Source organism: Anarrhichthys ocellatus, unplaced genomic scaffold, assembly GCF_004355925.1.
Source record: "Anarrhichthys ocellatus isolate YVR2014 unplaced genomic scaffold, GSC_Weel_1.0 scaffold6, whole genome shotgun sequence".
Classification (NCBI taxonomy): domain Eukaryota; kingdom Metazoa; phylum Chordata; class Actinopteri; order Perciformes; family Anarhichadidae; genus Anarrhichthys; species Anarrhichthys ocellatus.
This window is the reverse complement of record NW_022280036.1, coordinates 7,616,062-7,633,621: the sequence shown is the minus strand read 5'-3', so window position 1 is coordinate 7,633,621 and position 17,560 is coordinate 7,616,062. Positions and strand designations below refer to the sequence as shown.

The 17,560-nt window shown below is 40.1% G+C and overlaps 2 protein-coding genes across 4 annotated transcripts; one reads left to right on the top strand and one right to left on the bottom strand.

The window, feature by feature from the left end:
* Positions 1–4,159: 4,159 nt before the first annotated feature.
* mthfsd (methenyltetrahydrofolate synthetase domain containing) lies at positions 4,160–13,059 on the top strand. 3 transcript variants are annotated; one of them, XM_031846550.1, is made up of 8 exons: positions 4,160–4,368; positions 4,706–4,809; positions 5,652–5,765; positions 6,059–6,172; positions 6,285–6,375; positions 6,839–6,951; positions 7,315–7,440; positions 9,032–13,059. In XM_031846550.1, the coding sequence occupies exons 1-8, from the start codon at positions 4,341–4,343 to the stop codon at positions 9,770–9,772; spliced, it is 1,431 nt and encodes a 476-aa protein (XP_031702410.1). In that variant the 5' UTR covers positions 4,160–4,340; the 3' UTR covers positions 9,773–13,059. The 3 variants fall into 3 exon arrangements, with proteins under 3 accessions (XP_031702410.1, XP_031702411.1, XP_031702409.1); XM_031846551.1 differs by lacking the exon at positions 5,652–5,765 and adding an exon at positions 5,476–5,589; XM_031846549.1 differs by lacking the exons at positions 4,160–4,368; positions 4,706–4,809; positions 5,652–5,765 and adding an exon at positions 4,816–5,589.
* A 121-nt stretch (positions 13,060–13,180) lies between these two features.
* On the bottom strand, positions 13,181–16,752 carry foxf1 (forkhead box F1). The gene is made up of 2 exons (XM_031846552.1): positions 15,480–16,752; positions 13,181–14,376 (listed from the first exon to the last, which is right to left on the bottom strand). The coding sequence occupies exons 1-2, from the start codon at positions 16,456–16,458 to the stop codon at positions 14,213–14,215; spliced, it is 1,143 nt and encodes a 380-aa protein (XP_031702412.1). The 5' UTR covers positions 16,459–16,752; the 3' UTR covers positions 13,181–14,212.
* Between the last annotated feature and the right edge of the window lie 808 nt (positions 16,753–17,560).

The window sequence follows — 17,560 nt, the reverse complement described above, 5'->3', positions numbered from 1 at the left end:
GAAAAGTATGTTACAGTAGTCAAAGCGTGAAGAGATAAAGGCGTGTATGATCATCTCTAGCTCAGCTGTTCATACTACAGATCTCAGTTTACTGATATTTCTTAGGTGGAAGAAACATGATCTGGACAGCTGCTTAACATGGGGGTCAAACGACATAGATCGATTGCGCAGGTTGCAATGGGCGGCAGAGGAGAGTGGACCAATACTCTCCTTGATTGTAGGGACAAACTCATCTGGTGCAATAACTAGAACCTCCGTCTTGGTGTCGTTAAGTTGTAAGCAGTTTTCTGCCGTCCAGTCTCTGATGGCATTTACACAGTCCATGGAGCATATGCGAAAGCCTCAATGGGTTTGAATGACAGATGGAGTTGGATATCATCTGCATATAAATGATAGGCAACATAACTTTTTATAATCAGTCCCAAAGGTAACAAATACAGGGAAAATAACAGAGGCCCCAGAACCGAGCCCTGCGGTACACCACAAGACAGTGGAGAGGTGACAGACACAAAATCACCCACAGAGACATTAAAACATCTGTCAGCGAGAGCAGTCACCTGCATCAGAAGACATGAGAATGACATTTGAAACCCTCAGGAGAGCAGTTTCAGTAGAGTGTTGTTTACAAGCCTGATCATCTCACAATTGGTCCTTTTTATACCTGTCATTTTTCACTTGTCTTGGTAGGAAATGTGGAGGTGTTACCTATATAGTCTGCAGTTGTTACTGATAACATTAGCAATAGCTCTGTTCAATTCTCTCACTGCATTCCAAATTGCATACTTTTTTCTTTTTACTTTAAGTACATACTGCCGCTGCCCTTATGAACTGTGAACTGTGCGACATACTACTTCGCCATAACATTGCACCATTAACTTTGACCCTCTTGCTCATATGTCCAAAGTGCAGAAAATTGCAGAGAAAAAATTGCTGGCTTGCATATTGCAAAATTCGACCACATGCACATGCAGTAGGCCATTCTGGTATTTTCGTCAAACTGAATTTTACAGGCATACCTAATCTTTTTCTGGCACACTGAATAGTATGGTAGAAATGGTTTTGGAACACACAGCCAGTGTTTCCCAGTAAGTCATGACAGTGTGACAGTAAGCCAGCATGCACAATACCAGGAATGTGAAACTGAAGCAGTTCAGCCATCATTTATTTTATGATTTAAACCTGCGCTTTTCCTTCTGTGAAATGTCAAAATGTCTTCATGTGAAAAAGGCCTATAGGTTCACAATTAAATCCTCAAATATAAAGGACAGTGTATGAAGAACACTGCTTTTGGTCTGTGATTTTACTAAATGAAAATATGTTAAACCATGTTTTAATTTTGTACTTTCTGTGTGTATGTAAATTATTGGCCCTTATATGGTCACATTGTGTTTTTTATGTTTGTAATTCTGCCCCTGTTAAGCACTTTGTGACATATGTCTGTAAAAAGCGCTTCATAAATAAATCTTGCTTAGCTACTTACTTACTTGTGCCTTTTCAGTCCACAGAGATTTAGCTGGCAAAATCAAATTGAACTTGTCATTTTCGAGTTGTATATTTTTGTTATGCACTTTCTGTATGTCTTTTAATTACTGGATTTTTTGCTATTTTTACTTTTTAATACTGCATACCACAATATGTAAAGGTATATGTGAGTGCGATTGCACATGTACTTATGTTAAATTAATTTTAAATGTTTATCCAGTTATATAGAGTTGTGACAACTATGTATTAAAGTGATATTGTTAGAAAAATCCTCATAGTTCACAAGTATAATTAGTTTTTTTCCTCTCATGTCTGATAGCTCCTTGATAGAAGAGTGCTCACCAGCAGAGGAGGACTCTCCTCATTTTCTCAATACCAGCGGAAAAAATGTCAAAAAGTTCTTCACTAGGATTCTTCAGACCATCTGGAACTATTTCAAAACCGCCACAAACACAACCATCCACTGGAATTTCACTGCAAAGTCCTGACCAGTTTGATTGCGAGAAACACGACCCGAACACCGCAAGGGCTCATATGCTTAGGTTTAATGTGGTAATTTCAGGGAGGTAAAGTACACTGTGAGGATATGGGTTCTTTCATGGGACTTTGGGAATGCAGTATCTAGATTATACACAACAATGTTAATATTGAGAATTAATACCTGCAGACTGCCTGAAAAATGGAGGTTAAAGTGAACGTTACATTTTCAATAACTGGGCTGAATGACACGTGACACCTAAAGGCCTGCAGGTGCTGCTCCAGTTTGACTTACAGTTAGGGTTGCAGTTAAATTTAAGAAATTGTGGTGGTGTAAGGTAGTTTAAAGAAACTGTAGAAAAAAGTCCTGCATTTAAATTGTGTTCCTATATTAAAGCAATCTTTGTAAAGTTAAATTATTAAATTACATCATATACTTATTTTGATAAGTTGACTAACATCTATTTTATTTTTAGCAGCAGGCTACTGCTACTTGTGTGCTGTTGGATATGTTTAAAGCAATACATCGTCTTTTATAAGCATATTTTTGAATATTCTTAAGCTGTGACGAGGAAAGTCCCATTTTGTGTGTCTTTTTATTACGCCTTGTCTTTCTTTTATCGCCTTTTGTAACTTTAAATGGCCTTGTTGTTGAAAGGTGGTAAATAAACTTGCCTTGCCAGCAAAGAAGTAGAAGAGGAATAATTAAACAAAAATGCAAATACTTACTTAATGTGCAGGTATTTCAAAACTGTACTGTAAGGTAGGCTACAATGTTTTGTTAAAGGTGCAAGATATGAGATTCCGAGCATTTTGATTGTCTCTTTACAGCTCTCAACATGGATACGCCTGAGCCAATGGCTGGTAGCTAACGGTGCTAACAGAGCTAAAAGTACAAACTAGGCAAGCATGCTGAAAGAATTAACACATGTTTACTCGAGGGGGCACCAAACGGGGGTGCTATGCCTCCCCAATGAAGCTGTCGGTCGGGAAAGGTGAGCTGCGGCCATGAGCTAGCCAGTGGGGCAAGCTCACATGCACCAACATGCACTAGAACCACGTGCAGTCGCCTGGCTGTGTCAACAAAGCAAGGAGAAGCTCTGATAACAACACACACGGGGGAGTGACCTAATTCTCTGCTCGGGTAGACATTACTCCACTATATACTGTATTTACATAACAAATTGTTTTTTACTGCGATACTTTCTTTCTTCTTTTTTCAGTTTTTTGACTACAAACCAACGTTTAAGGTGCATGCCGTCACCTACTGTACCGGACTGTGTTACATCATGACTTTATGACATACAAACAAAACACAACATAACAAAAAACCCGTCACATAGAAGTTATATTCTTGATATTAAACCTGTTCGATTAAAAAAATTAAATAAAGCCCTTTTAACCTGAACTTGTTTGTCCCCTGTCTCTAACAGTCCTGTGATGCTCCACTCCCTTCCTAAAGCTATCACCCTGCCCTTCAGTCTTTCTCCTTCTATACTGAACTTCATCTTCCTACACTCTATCAGCACATGTTCAACAGTTTCTTTACAGTTGCATAGCTCACAGATAAGATAAGATAGACTTTATTGTCCCGAAGGAAATTTTGTCTTGGAAACATACATACAGTGCACAGTTATCCGACACTGTCTTTTTCATGATGTATAATCTTCTTTATACATCTTCTTTCCTACATTTATTTCCATCACTTCTCACTCTGACTGACGTCTGAATGTTGTTATAATTACTACCTTTGTTGTCATTATTCCAAATGTCCAGCCAAGATGTAATAATTCCATGCTGTATTACTGATTTTGCTTCTGACCTCCCAAAACAAATTTCTAAAATATAATTTTTGTCGAATGCTCCTTTGGCAAGTTTATCTGCAACATAATTTCCCTCTATTCCTACATGAGCCAGTACCCAACAGAAATGTACATTTATTCCGAAATGTTGTAAGTTCAATGATGACATATAAACTTCAGTTAAAAGATCCTCTCGTATTGTTTGACCTGTTTTGTTTTTTATTTATTTATTTGTATTTTATTTATAAATAACAACATTATTCTTGTGTTTAAATGATAACTGTCATGAAGTTTCACAGTCCGGTACAGTAGGTGGCGGCATGCACCTTAAACGTTGGTTTTCAGTCCACCAATAAACTGAAAGAAGAAGAAGAATGAAAAGAAGAAAGTACGGAGAGGTTCGTAGGCCCACATGCTTTTTGCTTCGCGTTTGGCTAAAATTGTTTTTTCTAAGCCGCCGTAGCAAGGAAAAACACTGACAAGCAGCTGCTCCGTTAGTATTATGTTACAGAGCTCACGTGTAAGGCTTTACTTCGTATAGTGCTGTAGCAGAGATTAATTTGGATCGCCAATAACACAATGGAGCCCGTCATAAAAATAAATCCTGGTAGGTTAAATGGTCGTGTTGTTTGTTTGGACGTTAAAAATTAATGGCGATGCATGCTAATGTGTAGCATGTGTAAATGTTTGGCTAGTGCTACTTAGCCTAGCTTAATTTGTAGTTTGTTATAAAGCCTGTTCCGTTGTCGAAGATAGTAATTTAAATCACCAGTAACGCAATGTAATATGCTATCGAAGTCAATCCGATATATTAAGTGTTCGTGGCGTTAGTTTTGTCGCGATGAATGAACGTCAACGCATGCTAATATAGAGCCGTTGTAAACGCGTGGCTAATGTTAGCGCAACTTCACTTTGAGTTAATGCGTGTGCGGTTTTCTCTACAGGAGCGACGAAATGGGACATTCGTCAGAAAGTTTGGGACTACATCGAAGATAATAATCTGGCCAATTTCCCCAGGCCTGTTCACAACCGAATCCCAAATTTCAAGGCAAGTTAAAGCATTTTAATTGAGGAAGGCTTGCAGTGCACGACCAACGCACGGTATTGCTTTACAACTAGTTGTGAACCAAATTAATACACAACTAAACTCATGACTCAAATATGCAGTGGCATTAAAGTCGACATTGTTGCGAAGGCTTTCATGTGCTTATCAATTAAACTTTTATTCATACAGGGTGCTGTACTCACTGTGACTTGTTAACTGTCTTTTGCATGGGGGCCACGAGTACTCGGGACAGTATGTAGTAAGTAATAAAACAGATGTTCAACACACAGAGCTTTATTTTAATAAGACGACCTAGAAAAACACACTTGAAGCCTATTATGTAGAACCAAATATGTTAAGTCACAAAACATGAAGGTATAAATACTATTTCTTAAAAAAAAACAATGTTTTCCTAAACGGGTATGTAAATGAGCCCATGTTACTAAGTGTGTTCATATGGTAAGAAAGTAAATAGCCATGTAAAATATTTGCACATAATGGTTTTTAATGAAAGTAAATGCATGCATGGGTAAAATTATTGATACAATAATTACATCATGGGGTATGAGGTTTTCACAGCAGCTCTTGGCTGACTTTGTAATGAATGTCTGTCTTGTCTGTGCACCTATGCTCTTTTTTATTTATTTTTACTGTGTACTTACTGGCCAGGGTGCAAGTCAAGCATGCAACAGGCTTGTAGACCTACAGGAGTTCAAGTCCAGCCAGACAATCAAAGTAAACCCAGACAGACCTCAGCAGCAGGCACGCTTTGTCACTCTGGAAGTAAGTTAACTCTGGGGGGAAAAAAAAAACAAAAACTTGTACCTTCCTCTCCTCTCAACCAGGGTGCTTTCACAGCCTGTACCAAGGTGTCTGAGCTGCAGGTGTTCACCCAGTCCACTGAGGTGAAGGTGGATCCTGATAAACCTCTGGAGGGTGCCCGGCTTGCAGTGCTGCAGGTAGCACACAAAGAACCAAAGTGCCCCAGTCTATATTACAGACATTTCTCTCTCTGTCCTTTCTGTTTTGTTACATTGTCAATTTAAACTACACGGAGGGGTTCATTTTAGGTTGTTAGAAATTCAGAATAATTATTCAAGAGGCAGAATTACAAATCCTCTGAGACTCCAGAACTTGCTAAATAAGAATAAGTACTACAACTGAATTTATTCCAATCTATTTTTCATCTGCTAATCATATTATGTAACTGTAAATGTATCTGGTGGCTAATCTTTGGGATAATCTTTCACAGGCGCAGAAAACTTTATTGGTCCCAACTCCTCGTCTTCGTACCGGCCTTTTCAACAAGATCACTCCTCCCCTGGATGCCAGCAAAGAACAGCTACGCATATGCTCTTCCTCACAGGTTTCAACTTGAGTTCACATACTCTTATTAACATTCCTACACAGAATTTCATTATGATTGAAGCAGAACCCCCAGAGCTAAAATATTCCTAATTTCTTTTAACTTCTATCAGGGTGTGAGAGACTTCAGTGTGCCTGTGGACCTGGATGCAACGGTGAAGGTAGACCTGGTCGTGGTCGGCTCTGTGGCCGTGTCAGAGAAAGGTGACCAACGATTCACCACTTCACCAAATCAATTACCTACTGGGAGCCTGAAGATAATGCAAATTTCCCTCACATTAATTTATTTATGGATTTGTATAAATATGGTAGATCAACAGTGTTGTGAGCCCAAGACAGTAAAGTATATCAAATCGAACAAAAAACAGATTAAAACACACTCCTCGCACGTAAATAACCAGAAGTTAAAGCCACACGTGTTGCCTGCAATTATTTTTTAGTTTAAGTACTAATGACTGTTAAGAATACAGATGGCAAAATCAACAGCATGTTATTCCATCCTACACTTATGTATTGTACAATGTAATGCACAATACACAAGAACAGCCATGGTGTTCGCAGACACACCTGGCGGAGATCTGCACTCCACTGAGGGCACCTTTCTATTTCTTTGTGTCGCACTTTTCAAAAGCTTCCTTCCTAAAAGAGGCTCTCATCTCTTCTGCAGGTCTGCGGATTGGAAAAGGAGAGGGCTTTGCTGACATGGAGTATGGCATGATGGCCAGCATGGGAGCTGTGAATGAGTCCACTGTGGTGGTTACGATTGTCCATGACTGCCAGGTTAGTTTACGCTTTCTGTTCTCAACATGTTCCCTCGTGGCTCTTTATTCTTTTCTTTATCTTTTCAAGTACAGGTGAGCTTATTTGATTAATGCTTCCTGCACTTTTACTCACTTTATCAAATATAAACACTAAAAATATGTCACTTGTCAAGTGGTGCTTGCTGGTGTGTAAAATGTCCAAATTTATGGCAAATGCGTTACACAAATTTCAAAGGTCTCACATGATGTGTGTACACACATTTCATAAGTTGTAACTTAAAAATATGATTTACACAAACACTTTTCTGTTATAAATTTGTTGATCAAGCGCATGATTACTGACGTGTAGCTTCGGTGCTAATTGGAATGTGTGTGCATTCAGGTGGTGGATATTCCAGAGGACATCATTGAAAGCCATGACCTGACTGTGGACTACATCCTCACACCCACCAGAGTTATTAAGACAAATAACCTGTTCCCCAAACCACTGGGAATCTTCTGGAATAAGGTAAATTCATAGAACGTTTCTTTGCTGTGTCGAGTGCTACTGCAGGTCCACCATACAGGCATATACAGTGGTAGGTCAAACTTCCATTTCTGTTTGGTTTGTTTTAAGATTGGTTTAAAATATTGCATCAAGAAAAAGGATATACATCATCACTACATCCATTTTAATAATAGCTTAATTAAAAGCCACCCATCAGTGAGTCAGTCCTTATGTAATGTTTTATTCTTAAAATGGAACAGACTTATGAGTTGCGTAACTGTAATAAAAAAGTGTGGAGGCAAAAATGGTAATCAGACTGAGGAAATAAACATTTAACATACAGAACACGATGGTTCAACCCAATGTTTAACCAGTTGATGAGAACAAAAAGTGATTCATCTTTACAGAATCAGAACCTCTGTTGTGCTGCATTTTAGGTGCTCTGGTTACACTAATTATTATATATATAATAATTATAATATAAAAACACATTTTCAATGATAAAATCCATCATAATGAACACAATGATGTTGAAAATTAAATATGGATGTCATCCCAATTAAAATAAAATGTCTTATGAACATCAGATGATTTAGTTTGTGTTGTAAGACATCTGAAGGCCAATTGTGCTGTAATTTTAGCTGTGGCCTGTCTCTGTTAAACTGGAAAAGATAAAAGTTTATTGAATTGAGAGGCTCTGTCCTGACTGAGCTCCTAACAGAACATTTAGTCTCTGCTCAGCGACACTGCCCTCTAACGGACATGTAGTGACACCACAGCTCACTTCTTCATTGCACCTCTGTATGCATTTAATGCCTCTGCTCTAATCATCTCCATTATATTAGTCATTTTGTCTCATTTTCTGTTCACTGTTTTAATCAGTAATAATACAAATATTAGGTAGTGTTTTAGTTTTATATACATTGTATACTAAGACACATAGCAACCTTTATCGTGTGCGTGCGTGCGTGCGTGCGTGCGCGCGTGCGTGCGTGCGTGCGTGCGTGCGGGGACCTTAAACTTTACTGATTCATTGACACTGGCCGACTGATGTCGAGTGGTTTTCCACCTGATAATTTGTCTTTAATTAGACATGCTGGGAGCATTATTCTTAACGTGTGGATAGTTTCTGTGTGTCCTCTGTGCTCCTTAAGACATTCATGTAAGTAAACAGGACCTAGTGACCTCACTGGCAGGAAGGCCATGTCTGATCATCAAAGGCTCCTCTGCCCTGCCAGATATGCTCTGCAGGGGAACGACGGGTCAAACGGGCCAGTCTAAAAACAATAGCCCCGTACATCCTTTACAGGACCGGTCCGTATCAAAGGCTGCCAAGACACTTTACAGGGCCAACAAATCAAGACGGCAGTCTTTATTTTTAACTGCTTGGAAATTAAATGTCCTGCTGCTATAAAGATAGGTATTACTATAGCATGGGTTGTGAGCTGGATGGAATAATACCAATTCATTTGTCAGCTTTTGCTTTGTTATTAATCTAATTCATCCGTAGGTATGGTGCATTGGCTCAGAGGGCTACTTGTTTGCTGTGTATGTGTGTGTCACACCCCTCCTCTTTCAGCTTTACTGAGCCTGTCGAGTTTTGTGTCTTCAGCTGACCACTGAAAAGCTGGAGAAGATCCCCATCCTGAAGAAGTTGCGTGCTCTGGAGGAAGAGGCCGGAAAGGATGTAACACTGGGGGTGGCGCCCCCTGAAGCAGAGCCTGGTCTGCAGACCGGTCAACCCAAAAGGCAAACTAGACGGAGGCCAAGGCAGAACATAGAGCAGGATGATATGGGAGAATCCAGACAGGAGAAAATGTCAGAGTCAGAAAGGAAAGCCAGACAGCGCCCAGCTAGAGTGAGGAAAGAAGGCAGAGGAGATAGTGGGGGAGGTTATGAGAGAGGAAAGGGAAATAGAGGAGAGGGAAATAGAGGAGATAACCTGAAGGAAAAGGGCCCAGAGGAGGGAGGAAGTGAAGTCATGTCTCAACGTAAGCTCCCTCTGAGTGTGACCACAGTTTACCTGGGGGGAATCCCTGCTGGGCTGCGTGTTAGTGAGCTGAAAGCTGCCCTCAGAGAGAGGGAGGCCGCCCCACTGAGGCTCACCTGGCAGGGAGCTCAACACAGGGCCTTCCTGGACTACAGCGACCCTGAGGCGGCAGAGCAGGCCCTGGAGGCTCTGCAGGATCTCAGTCTGAATGGTCACAGTCTGCAGGCTGAGCTGGCCAAGAGCCAGCGTGGAGGCAAGCGGTCCGGACAGTCCAATCGGAGACCAAGACCATCAACACCTCCGAAATCTGATACGGCGCCAGCAGATACTGAGAGTGACACCAATGAAAAGACTGAGGAGTAATAGCAATAAGCAATACTCAGCCCAAAAAGTATTAATTGTGGAGCAACGTAAAATTGCCTTAAGAAGAAATAAGTTTGTTTTTTGATATTTTTGGATTTATTACAAGAGGACATCAGTTATTTGAACCATAGACATCTAAATTGAAGGCTAAGACTAATGGGCTTAGACAATTTGAATAGAATATGCAATAGTTGAATCAAAAAGCATTTCACTAAAAAGGTATTTTGTACATGTATCATTTCATAATACATAACAACACACCTAATGTGCCTTGTTTATTCACACACTCCTCGCGGTCGTGTGTCCCGAGAGCCTCCGGTTTTTGAAGGTCGTTTTTTTAGCAGTTCTTAGCGATGGTCGAGTTATTTTCCTTTTTAAGACTGTATATACAGTCTTATTTGTTAAAATAGAGTAGAGTAAATTGTTTTAAAGTGTTCAATACATTTTATTTCCACAACCAGTTCTCAGAGTTGCTTCCTTCAAGGGAGTCTTGTTTTTATACCCGTTTGTCTGCTTGTTGATCTCGAAACCATTTTGATCAACTGATGAACTGGTTCGTTTTTGTTGCGGATAGCGCAACCATGTGGTCATTTAAACAGTTCATACCATCCTGATGATCCCTGAGCCCGGACGCTTACAAGTGAAATGAAAGAATCCCTGCTCTAACATTTCCATATACATTAGGTTTGACTACACAGGAATTGATTCTTTTCAAAATACGTTAAAATCTGTAATATTTAAATGGCAGCATTTTTCTTTTTCCATTTCATTGCAAAATACCAATGTGATCCATTTCACATAAATTGCTTTACTGTGCAGTTGCAACCAGATTTTGAAGATGTGGACGTATTTGCAATTTTGATAACATCGTGTTTAAATGGCCATAATTCTGACTCAGTTGAACATCTTTACAATTCATCCTTTAATACGGCCCAGGGTTTAGGTATTCTCAAAAAAATGCAGATTATAAAGATCTAAACCTATTTTATTTTTAAACATTTCGAGGTGTTTTGTAGCCTTGTTGGAGCTATGCTTTTTGATTTCTACTTCCTTGCAGTTTCTACTTTTTTGGGAATGGACATTGTAAATTCAAACAGTGATAATTGTATCTTTTGTTGACAGAAATGACACATTCATGGCTTCCCGTTTGGTTTGGCCTGTTTGAGTATGAAGCCAGGCTCACCATGTAAGGGTTAAGAGATGCTACGGTGCCGGCTGAACTGTTCTTGTGTTAATGCATCAGTTTGTAACCTATTGTAACATTCTCCATTGAAGCATTTGACTGTATTGGCTCCGGCTAAGTGTCTGTTTTTTTTTTTTTTTTTTTGGTTTTTTTTTTTTAAACAAAACGGTTTTCTCTTACTTTGGTTTCGACAACTGCTTGAGGGGTGATGTGTTTTCACATTGTTTTATTTAGGAAATCGCACCCGATTGTGCTTTTTTTGAGATCAAACTGCCAACCTGGAAAAACCCCAGACTCTGACAGTGTTGTAGTCGTCACAAAGCCTGTTACCCCCTCAAACTATCCTTATAAATTATACAGATTATTCTGATGAGGCAGTAATTAGATGTCAAAAGTTAAACTAAAAGCATGATATCTCAGATCATTGAGCTCACGCAAACAAAACACAAATATTGATTTACATTGGTGATTTTAAGGAAACTTTGGATTGTGCAACCAGTTAGTGTTTTCTTGATGAGTAATGTTCCATTTAGGGTGATTCATTGTTGACTTGTTTTGATAATGGTGCTGGTACAAAGCAAAAAGTAACTTTAGCTGAAATACTAAGAGAATTAAACGCATGCAAGCACTCCAGACTTAAGCCCCCAAACACGTGCATCTCGTGCCCTGTAATGTTAGAATCTAATGTTTCTCTGCACAGACATGGTAACGGATCACTCTCGTGTCAGTCTGCAGTGTTAGACGAGTGTACTGTTTTCCCTGAAGGCACACAGCATGTCTGTCTGCACAGAGCATGCCGCAGGCTTTTTATGGAGCTGTCATCCAGGCCTGGCGAGGGTACAGCTGTGGAGCCCCATCTCACTCCCTCTGCCCCTCCAGAGCGCTGAACCTCGGCAAATGTCATCGGTTTGTTAATGCGCTGTTCAACTCCTGTTGAGCCTGCTCTGCCTATATGCTCGATGGCATTGCTCATTTTACATGGGGTTCAGTCCGTGGTCATGTAAGATTTCAAAGCAACTCGAGTATTAAAGCACAGAATGCATATGGACTGAAGCTCAGATCCATGTACACACAAGCCTCGACAACATTACTTACAAAGTAAAATGAATAGGACATCTTAAATTACCATTCAGTTACTTGACTGAGTGAGCTATGTGGGTGCTCACAAAAAATAGATTGCGGCGGCCATGTTTTTCTACATTTGAAGCACCTGTTACTTTCAACACCACAAACATTCCTGAAACTAAAATAGTTTAAAATTATTAAAAGCTATCAACACTTTCTTATTTGACCAATTGATATGAAAATACCTTGCAGCCAGTAAAACTAACAATTTTAAATTGTTGCTGCTATAAGCAAATAAGGAAGCCAATGAACATTTTCAGCTCATGTTCCTTTGGTAATATAAGTAAATTGGCTTCATTCACTAGTGACATCTTATTCCTGTGCCTCTGCTATACATTTTGAGCTTGATATTTGTGTAATATATAAGTAGTAGAACAAAGCTTTCGCCTCCCTTCATATTTTGTGGAAAGCCCACTGAACCTCTTTAGTTTGGGAAATGTATTTTATTTTAGCCCCTTTCTGTGTAGATTCTCAAAAGTTAGTGCTCCTTGGACTCCCCTGAGTTATTGAGCAGAATCATCCTTTCAGCAAAATGTTTTTGAGGGAAATGACTGTCCTAGAACTAACCAGCCCGAGCGAAGTACTGCAGGTTTTTCAACCGGTAACCAAAAGTGGTTGAGATCTCTGCCTCTGATGTTATTACGCCTTCATTGCTTACATTCTCGTTATAGAGCGCATAAAACGATTGACTTTGTAAACCCTTTATTTAAAATCTATAATCAATTAATCATTGTTTTGTGGAAAATCCGATTACTTCATTCAATGTCAGTTTTCATTAACAGGCACGTCCTGCTCTGGCCAGGTGAAAACACACTGCTAAACTGTCAGACTCTGGCCTCAGTTGTGAACTGCATTATAACAAGACACCACTGCGATATTAACATTTGTACTACTGTACAACATTGTGAACCTTGTATGCCCATTATGCTTTCATTGTTAGGCTTCAAAGATTCGTAAATTAAAGCCACGTGAAATCAGATTCCTTTTTAATTTGGTTGATTCATTGATTGCAGGCCTGTACATTTATGTTGGAGTCCTGTTCAATTGTTATAAATACTGTGATGCTTCAGGAAAAAGCAGAAATTGCTTCACTTTTTAAATACCGCTAATTTTGGTTTATTTGTGTAAAAGTGATGACCGGTGTGAGATTTACAGTTTTGGTGGGATATTTGTTTGCAGTGAAAACATTTGGCATGAATTGGGTGTGTGATGAAATCAAATTTTTTTTTTTTTGGTGGATTTAGGCTTAAACAGCCGAACAGATATATTTTATTTCTTACAAATGATTTGTTGTAATATAGCCTAAAAATTTGCCCTAATTGATGGACCCTTGCTAATTTCCCTAACATTATATACAGTGCTGAAATTAATAGTCTACATATCTCTAACACAAACAACATAACAGTGCTTACAATATATCCTCAATTTTCATTTCAAAACAATAACAAGCATTCTGACAAATATTGCCAATAAAGAATATACCTCCTTGGCCAATTCGCCTAAAATTAAAATATGTAGGCCTACAGAATAAATAAAAAGATGCGCTTAGGCTATTCAAAAAGTGCCTTCATCGTTTTTACACAATATATATAGACATGTTTTATGTGATGTCCATAATTGTTCCTTTAAAATTCAACGTTGAAAGTCCAAAAATGAAAAAAGAGCCTCAATCTAATTTGTCAGAGAAAAGAAAAGGAAAAAAGTCAGACGGAGAAAATGGACGTGTGCATTTTTACAATGACCTACTTTAACAAAAGGAATAAACATTAACAAAAGTGTGAAGTGGTAGTCATCCGCTCTGCAGGACTAAGTACCAAACAGCAGCAGGGTTTCATACACCCAGTCTTTACCCCGCTGGTCGATGTTGATGGCATGAAAAAGTTTTTTAATATTATTATATATTATTATTATGTGGTTGCTTTGTGAGTGGCCTGTCTCCGCGTCTTTGCCGGTGTGTGAAACAGAAAAGTAGTCCGGTCTACTTGAAGCAGTGGGTGCTCTCCATGGGCCGGGGCATGCCTTTATGTCTCTCAGTGGTTATTTACTCGTCTGTTCTCGTTTCAGTTCACCCCGCTGCATGGCTCAAGTCTGTGCCACCGTCCTCTGGTCTGCAGGTGTTCGTGGGTATATCATCACATGACGCAGGGCTTGATGTCCTGGTAGGAGACCTGTTGGTGGTGGTAGTATGCGCTGCTGCTTGGTGCGTGCATAGTTGAGGACGTCATGGCGTTGAACGAAAAGACGAACTCCTTTCGGTCACACATGCTCGGAGACTGGGAATGGTACCGAGGAATACCTACGAAATTTAAAATATGGATTAAAAACAATGACAATATGTAAGGTCACACCGTGGTCTAATTAGACGTTGACAACTTCTAAAAATGTGTTTGAATCGTACATATCACAGACATTTAGAAATAATTGAATAAATATAACATAAATATTTTCTGCAGGATTTAATTGTCAATTATCCATGATATACATTTCATCTAAGAGCAGCCAGCCTTGACTTTGATTTTAGGGATCCATTGATAGTTGAAAGTTTAAAGCGTAAAATATAATATGAATAACAGATTCGTGTTAGAAACAACTTGAGAATCTAACACTAACTTTCTCGAAGATTAAAAAATATATTTTCAAGATAAATTGTGTGATGAATTGGTAGAAGACCTTTATAGAGCATCATTTTGTTTTACTAACTCTACATATGGAGCCTACATTCCTCACAGACTCCACGTCCATTAAGCAAGCGCGATTAAGATTGTCAAAAGTGGAGCAGCTTCAGGGCTAATTGACAGTGGCCCTTTTGCACGCCAGTCCCAGAGGAGTCGGGGCCACGGGGCAAGGCAGGCTGGTCCTGACCGCGCTTGTTTTTCTTGCCCGAAGATTGGCAAGAATCCTAACAGACTCTCCATGCTGTTTTTTTTTTTTGTTATCACTTCCAGAAACTGAAACCGTGCGAGTTTGAAACCCCTATTTTTCTTATTTATTTGGAGTACTGTAATCTTTCTATCGGAGCAGAATGATGCGTACATTTCCGTGAGATAAAATACGTCGTTGCTTTTAGCTGCATCAATTTCCTTAATGGGCTTGAGTTTTTCTTCCGTTTTGTACAATATGAGATAAGCCTGTGTTCCGTAACGCAAACGCAGTGATAATCAAATACGGAAAATCAATGATTTTAGGCCCACGTTTGGCAGAAGACTATACACATATGTGAGCCTGCGTAAAACATATTGTTTATACCCTCTTATGATGAAATGGTTTGGCATTTGTAAATATTGCTGAATCATATAATTCCTATGATTTAAATTTGTCACTCTTTTACGCAGTGTTACGCAACATTTTTCGAGTTTTTTGAAGTAGATAAATGAGAGGTTAATATATCATTGAGCCTACCTTGTAAATCTGTAGTACTGTGCCCATTCTGGTGCAGGTAAGATTGGTCTAGTGAATGTGTGGGCAAGCTTGGCTGCAGTGAGTTTGCCCCTGGATTACAAGGAGACAGCGGCTGCTGTTTTATGTAGGAGGCCCCGTTATTCAGCGAGGCCGAGGGGGCTGGAGCCCACGCCGAGGCTGAGCTCGAGTAGACAGGGTGAGGCTCCATGACTCCTCCGCTGGTGAGCAGAGGGGAGGCAGAATTGTCGTGGTGGGGATAATCACTCCCGTTGGATCCTGTACAACTTCCCATGTAGGAATGTCCACTGTTGGTCGACAAGTGTGACATGGTGTGCCCGGACAGACCCATTCCGTCCATGTTACCTGCCAAGTGCCCATTCATCATCCCAAGCCCACTGTCCAGAGACAAGCTGTTGGGCGGACAGGATAGGCCCCCGCCGCTCCCCTGGAAGTTGTAGGACTCGGGGATGTGGTTGAATCCCAGGCCGTTCATCATGCTGTACATGGGCTTCAGCGCCTGACACTTGCGCCTAAAACCCCTGGGTCTCCTTCTGAAGGAGCCTTCCTCGAACATAAACTCACTAGCCGGGTCGATAGTCCAGTAGTGTCCCTTCCCTGGCCGGCCAAGGCCTTTGGGCAGCTTAATGAAGCACTCATTCAGGGACAAGTTGTGACGCACGGAGTTCTTCCATCCCTGGTATGAGCCCCTGAAAAACGGGAAGCGGCTCTGCAGGAATTGGTATATTTCACTGAGCGTCAGGCGCTTGGTTGGGGAGCTCTGGATAGCCATGACTATTAAAGCAATATATGAATAAGGGGGTTTCTCAGGTCTGCGGATCCCTGCGTTTGTCTTTTTGGTTTTCGTAGTGGAGGAGGCGGTTTCCATCACCGCGGTCTGTCCGTGCGGCTTCTCCGGGGCAGACATCGGGCTGCTCTGGCCAGGAGTCTGCGCTGGGGGCTGCTGGACCTCTGCCGTCATTAGTTCAATTTTGTCTTCGAGATGGCAAACGAAAAGTGTTGCTTTCCACCTTTCCAGCTATAAACACTACAAAGTAAGATACTTATTTGCTGACATAAAGAGCTAAAAAAAAGTAACCAAGCAAACTTAACGCACGAGCCAAAGACTGTCTTCTTAACTCTGACTTCTTCCGTTTGATTCAGTCCTGCAGTAGTCTGAAGCCGTACCGCCTTGTACGAAGCGTCCGAAATGGGATAAGGAGCAGAACAGGAGCCGCTTTCCACTTCAGTTGGTGTGTTGTCGTGCGTCCGAGGAGCTCACTTTTTACTTATCTGTTGCCATCAGCGCATTGGAAGCTGGATGTCTTGGCCATCCTAATGTAGAGACCCGCCCAGTTCCCTCCTACTCCAGTGGTGGGCTGTAAGCATGCACATCTGTGTGCGTTCACTTTTCAGGGAATTTTTTTTTGTCCATTCTTTACATAGAAATAGGGGATCTACTGTATATATAGAATTTAATAAGTTATATTATGTACGCTATTGAATATAATAAATTAGAATTGGTTATACTGTATTATTTAATCACATACTGATAGTACCAACGGGCCTTTGGATGCAGATTGTGATTTCCATGTTTTATAATGTATCTTTATTTTATCTGTATTATTATTTTCAACACTGAATATCGCTACTAGTGATATAAACTGCATATGGGTTCATATACAGTGCAAACTGTATCTCTTAATTTCAGGTCACATGTTAGATGCACCAGCACGGCAAATAGCTTATGTCTCCTTTGGTATTGAATTCATGAAATATTTTATAAAACATTTTTAGTGCATCAAAAGTAGTTACCAGAGAACATGCCCCTCTTATTCAAAACCACCCTCTCGATTTCTGCAAAAGATAGACAGGAACATGGGCAGGATGTTTATACAGCAAAATGTAAACATTTTCCCTGGCCTTCTTAAAATAAAAAATCAAGCAAAAGCCCCTTTAGATCAGCTAATACTCTATCTGATGCGATATGCCCGTCTGTTCGCGGCGTCCTGTGGTGATGTTGGACGTTTTTGCACATGAATATTGTTTGTATAATGCAGTCATAATATTTACGCAGGGATGCA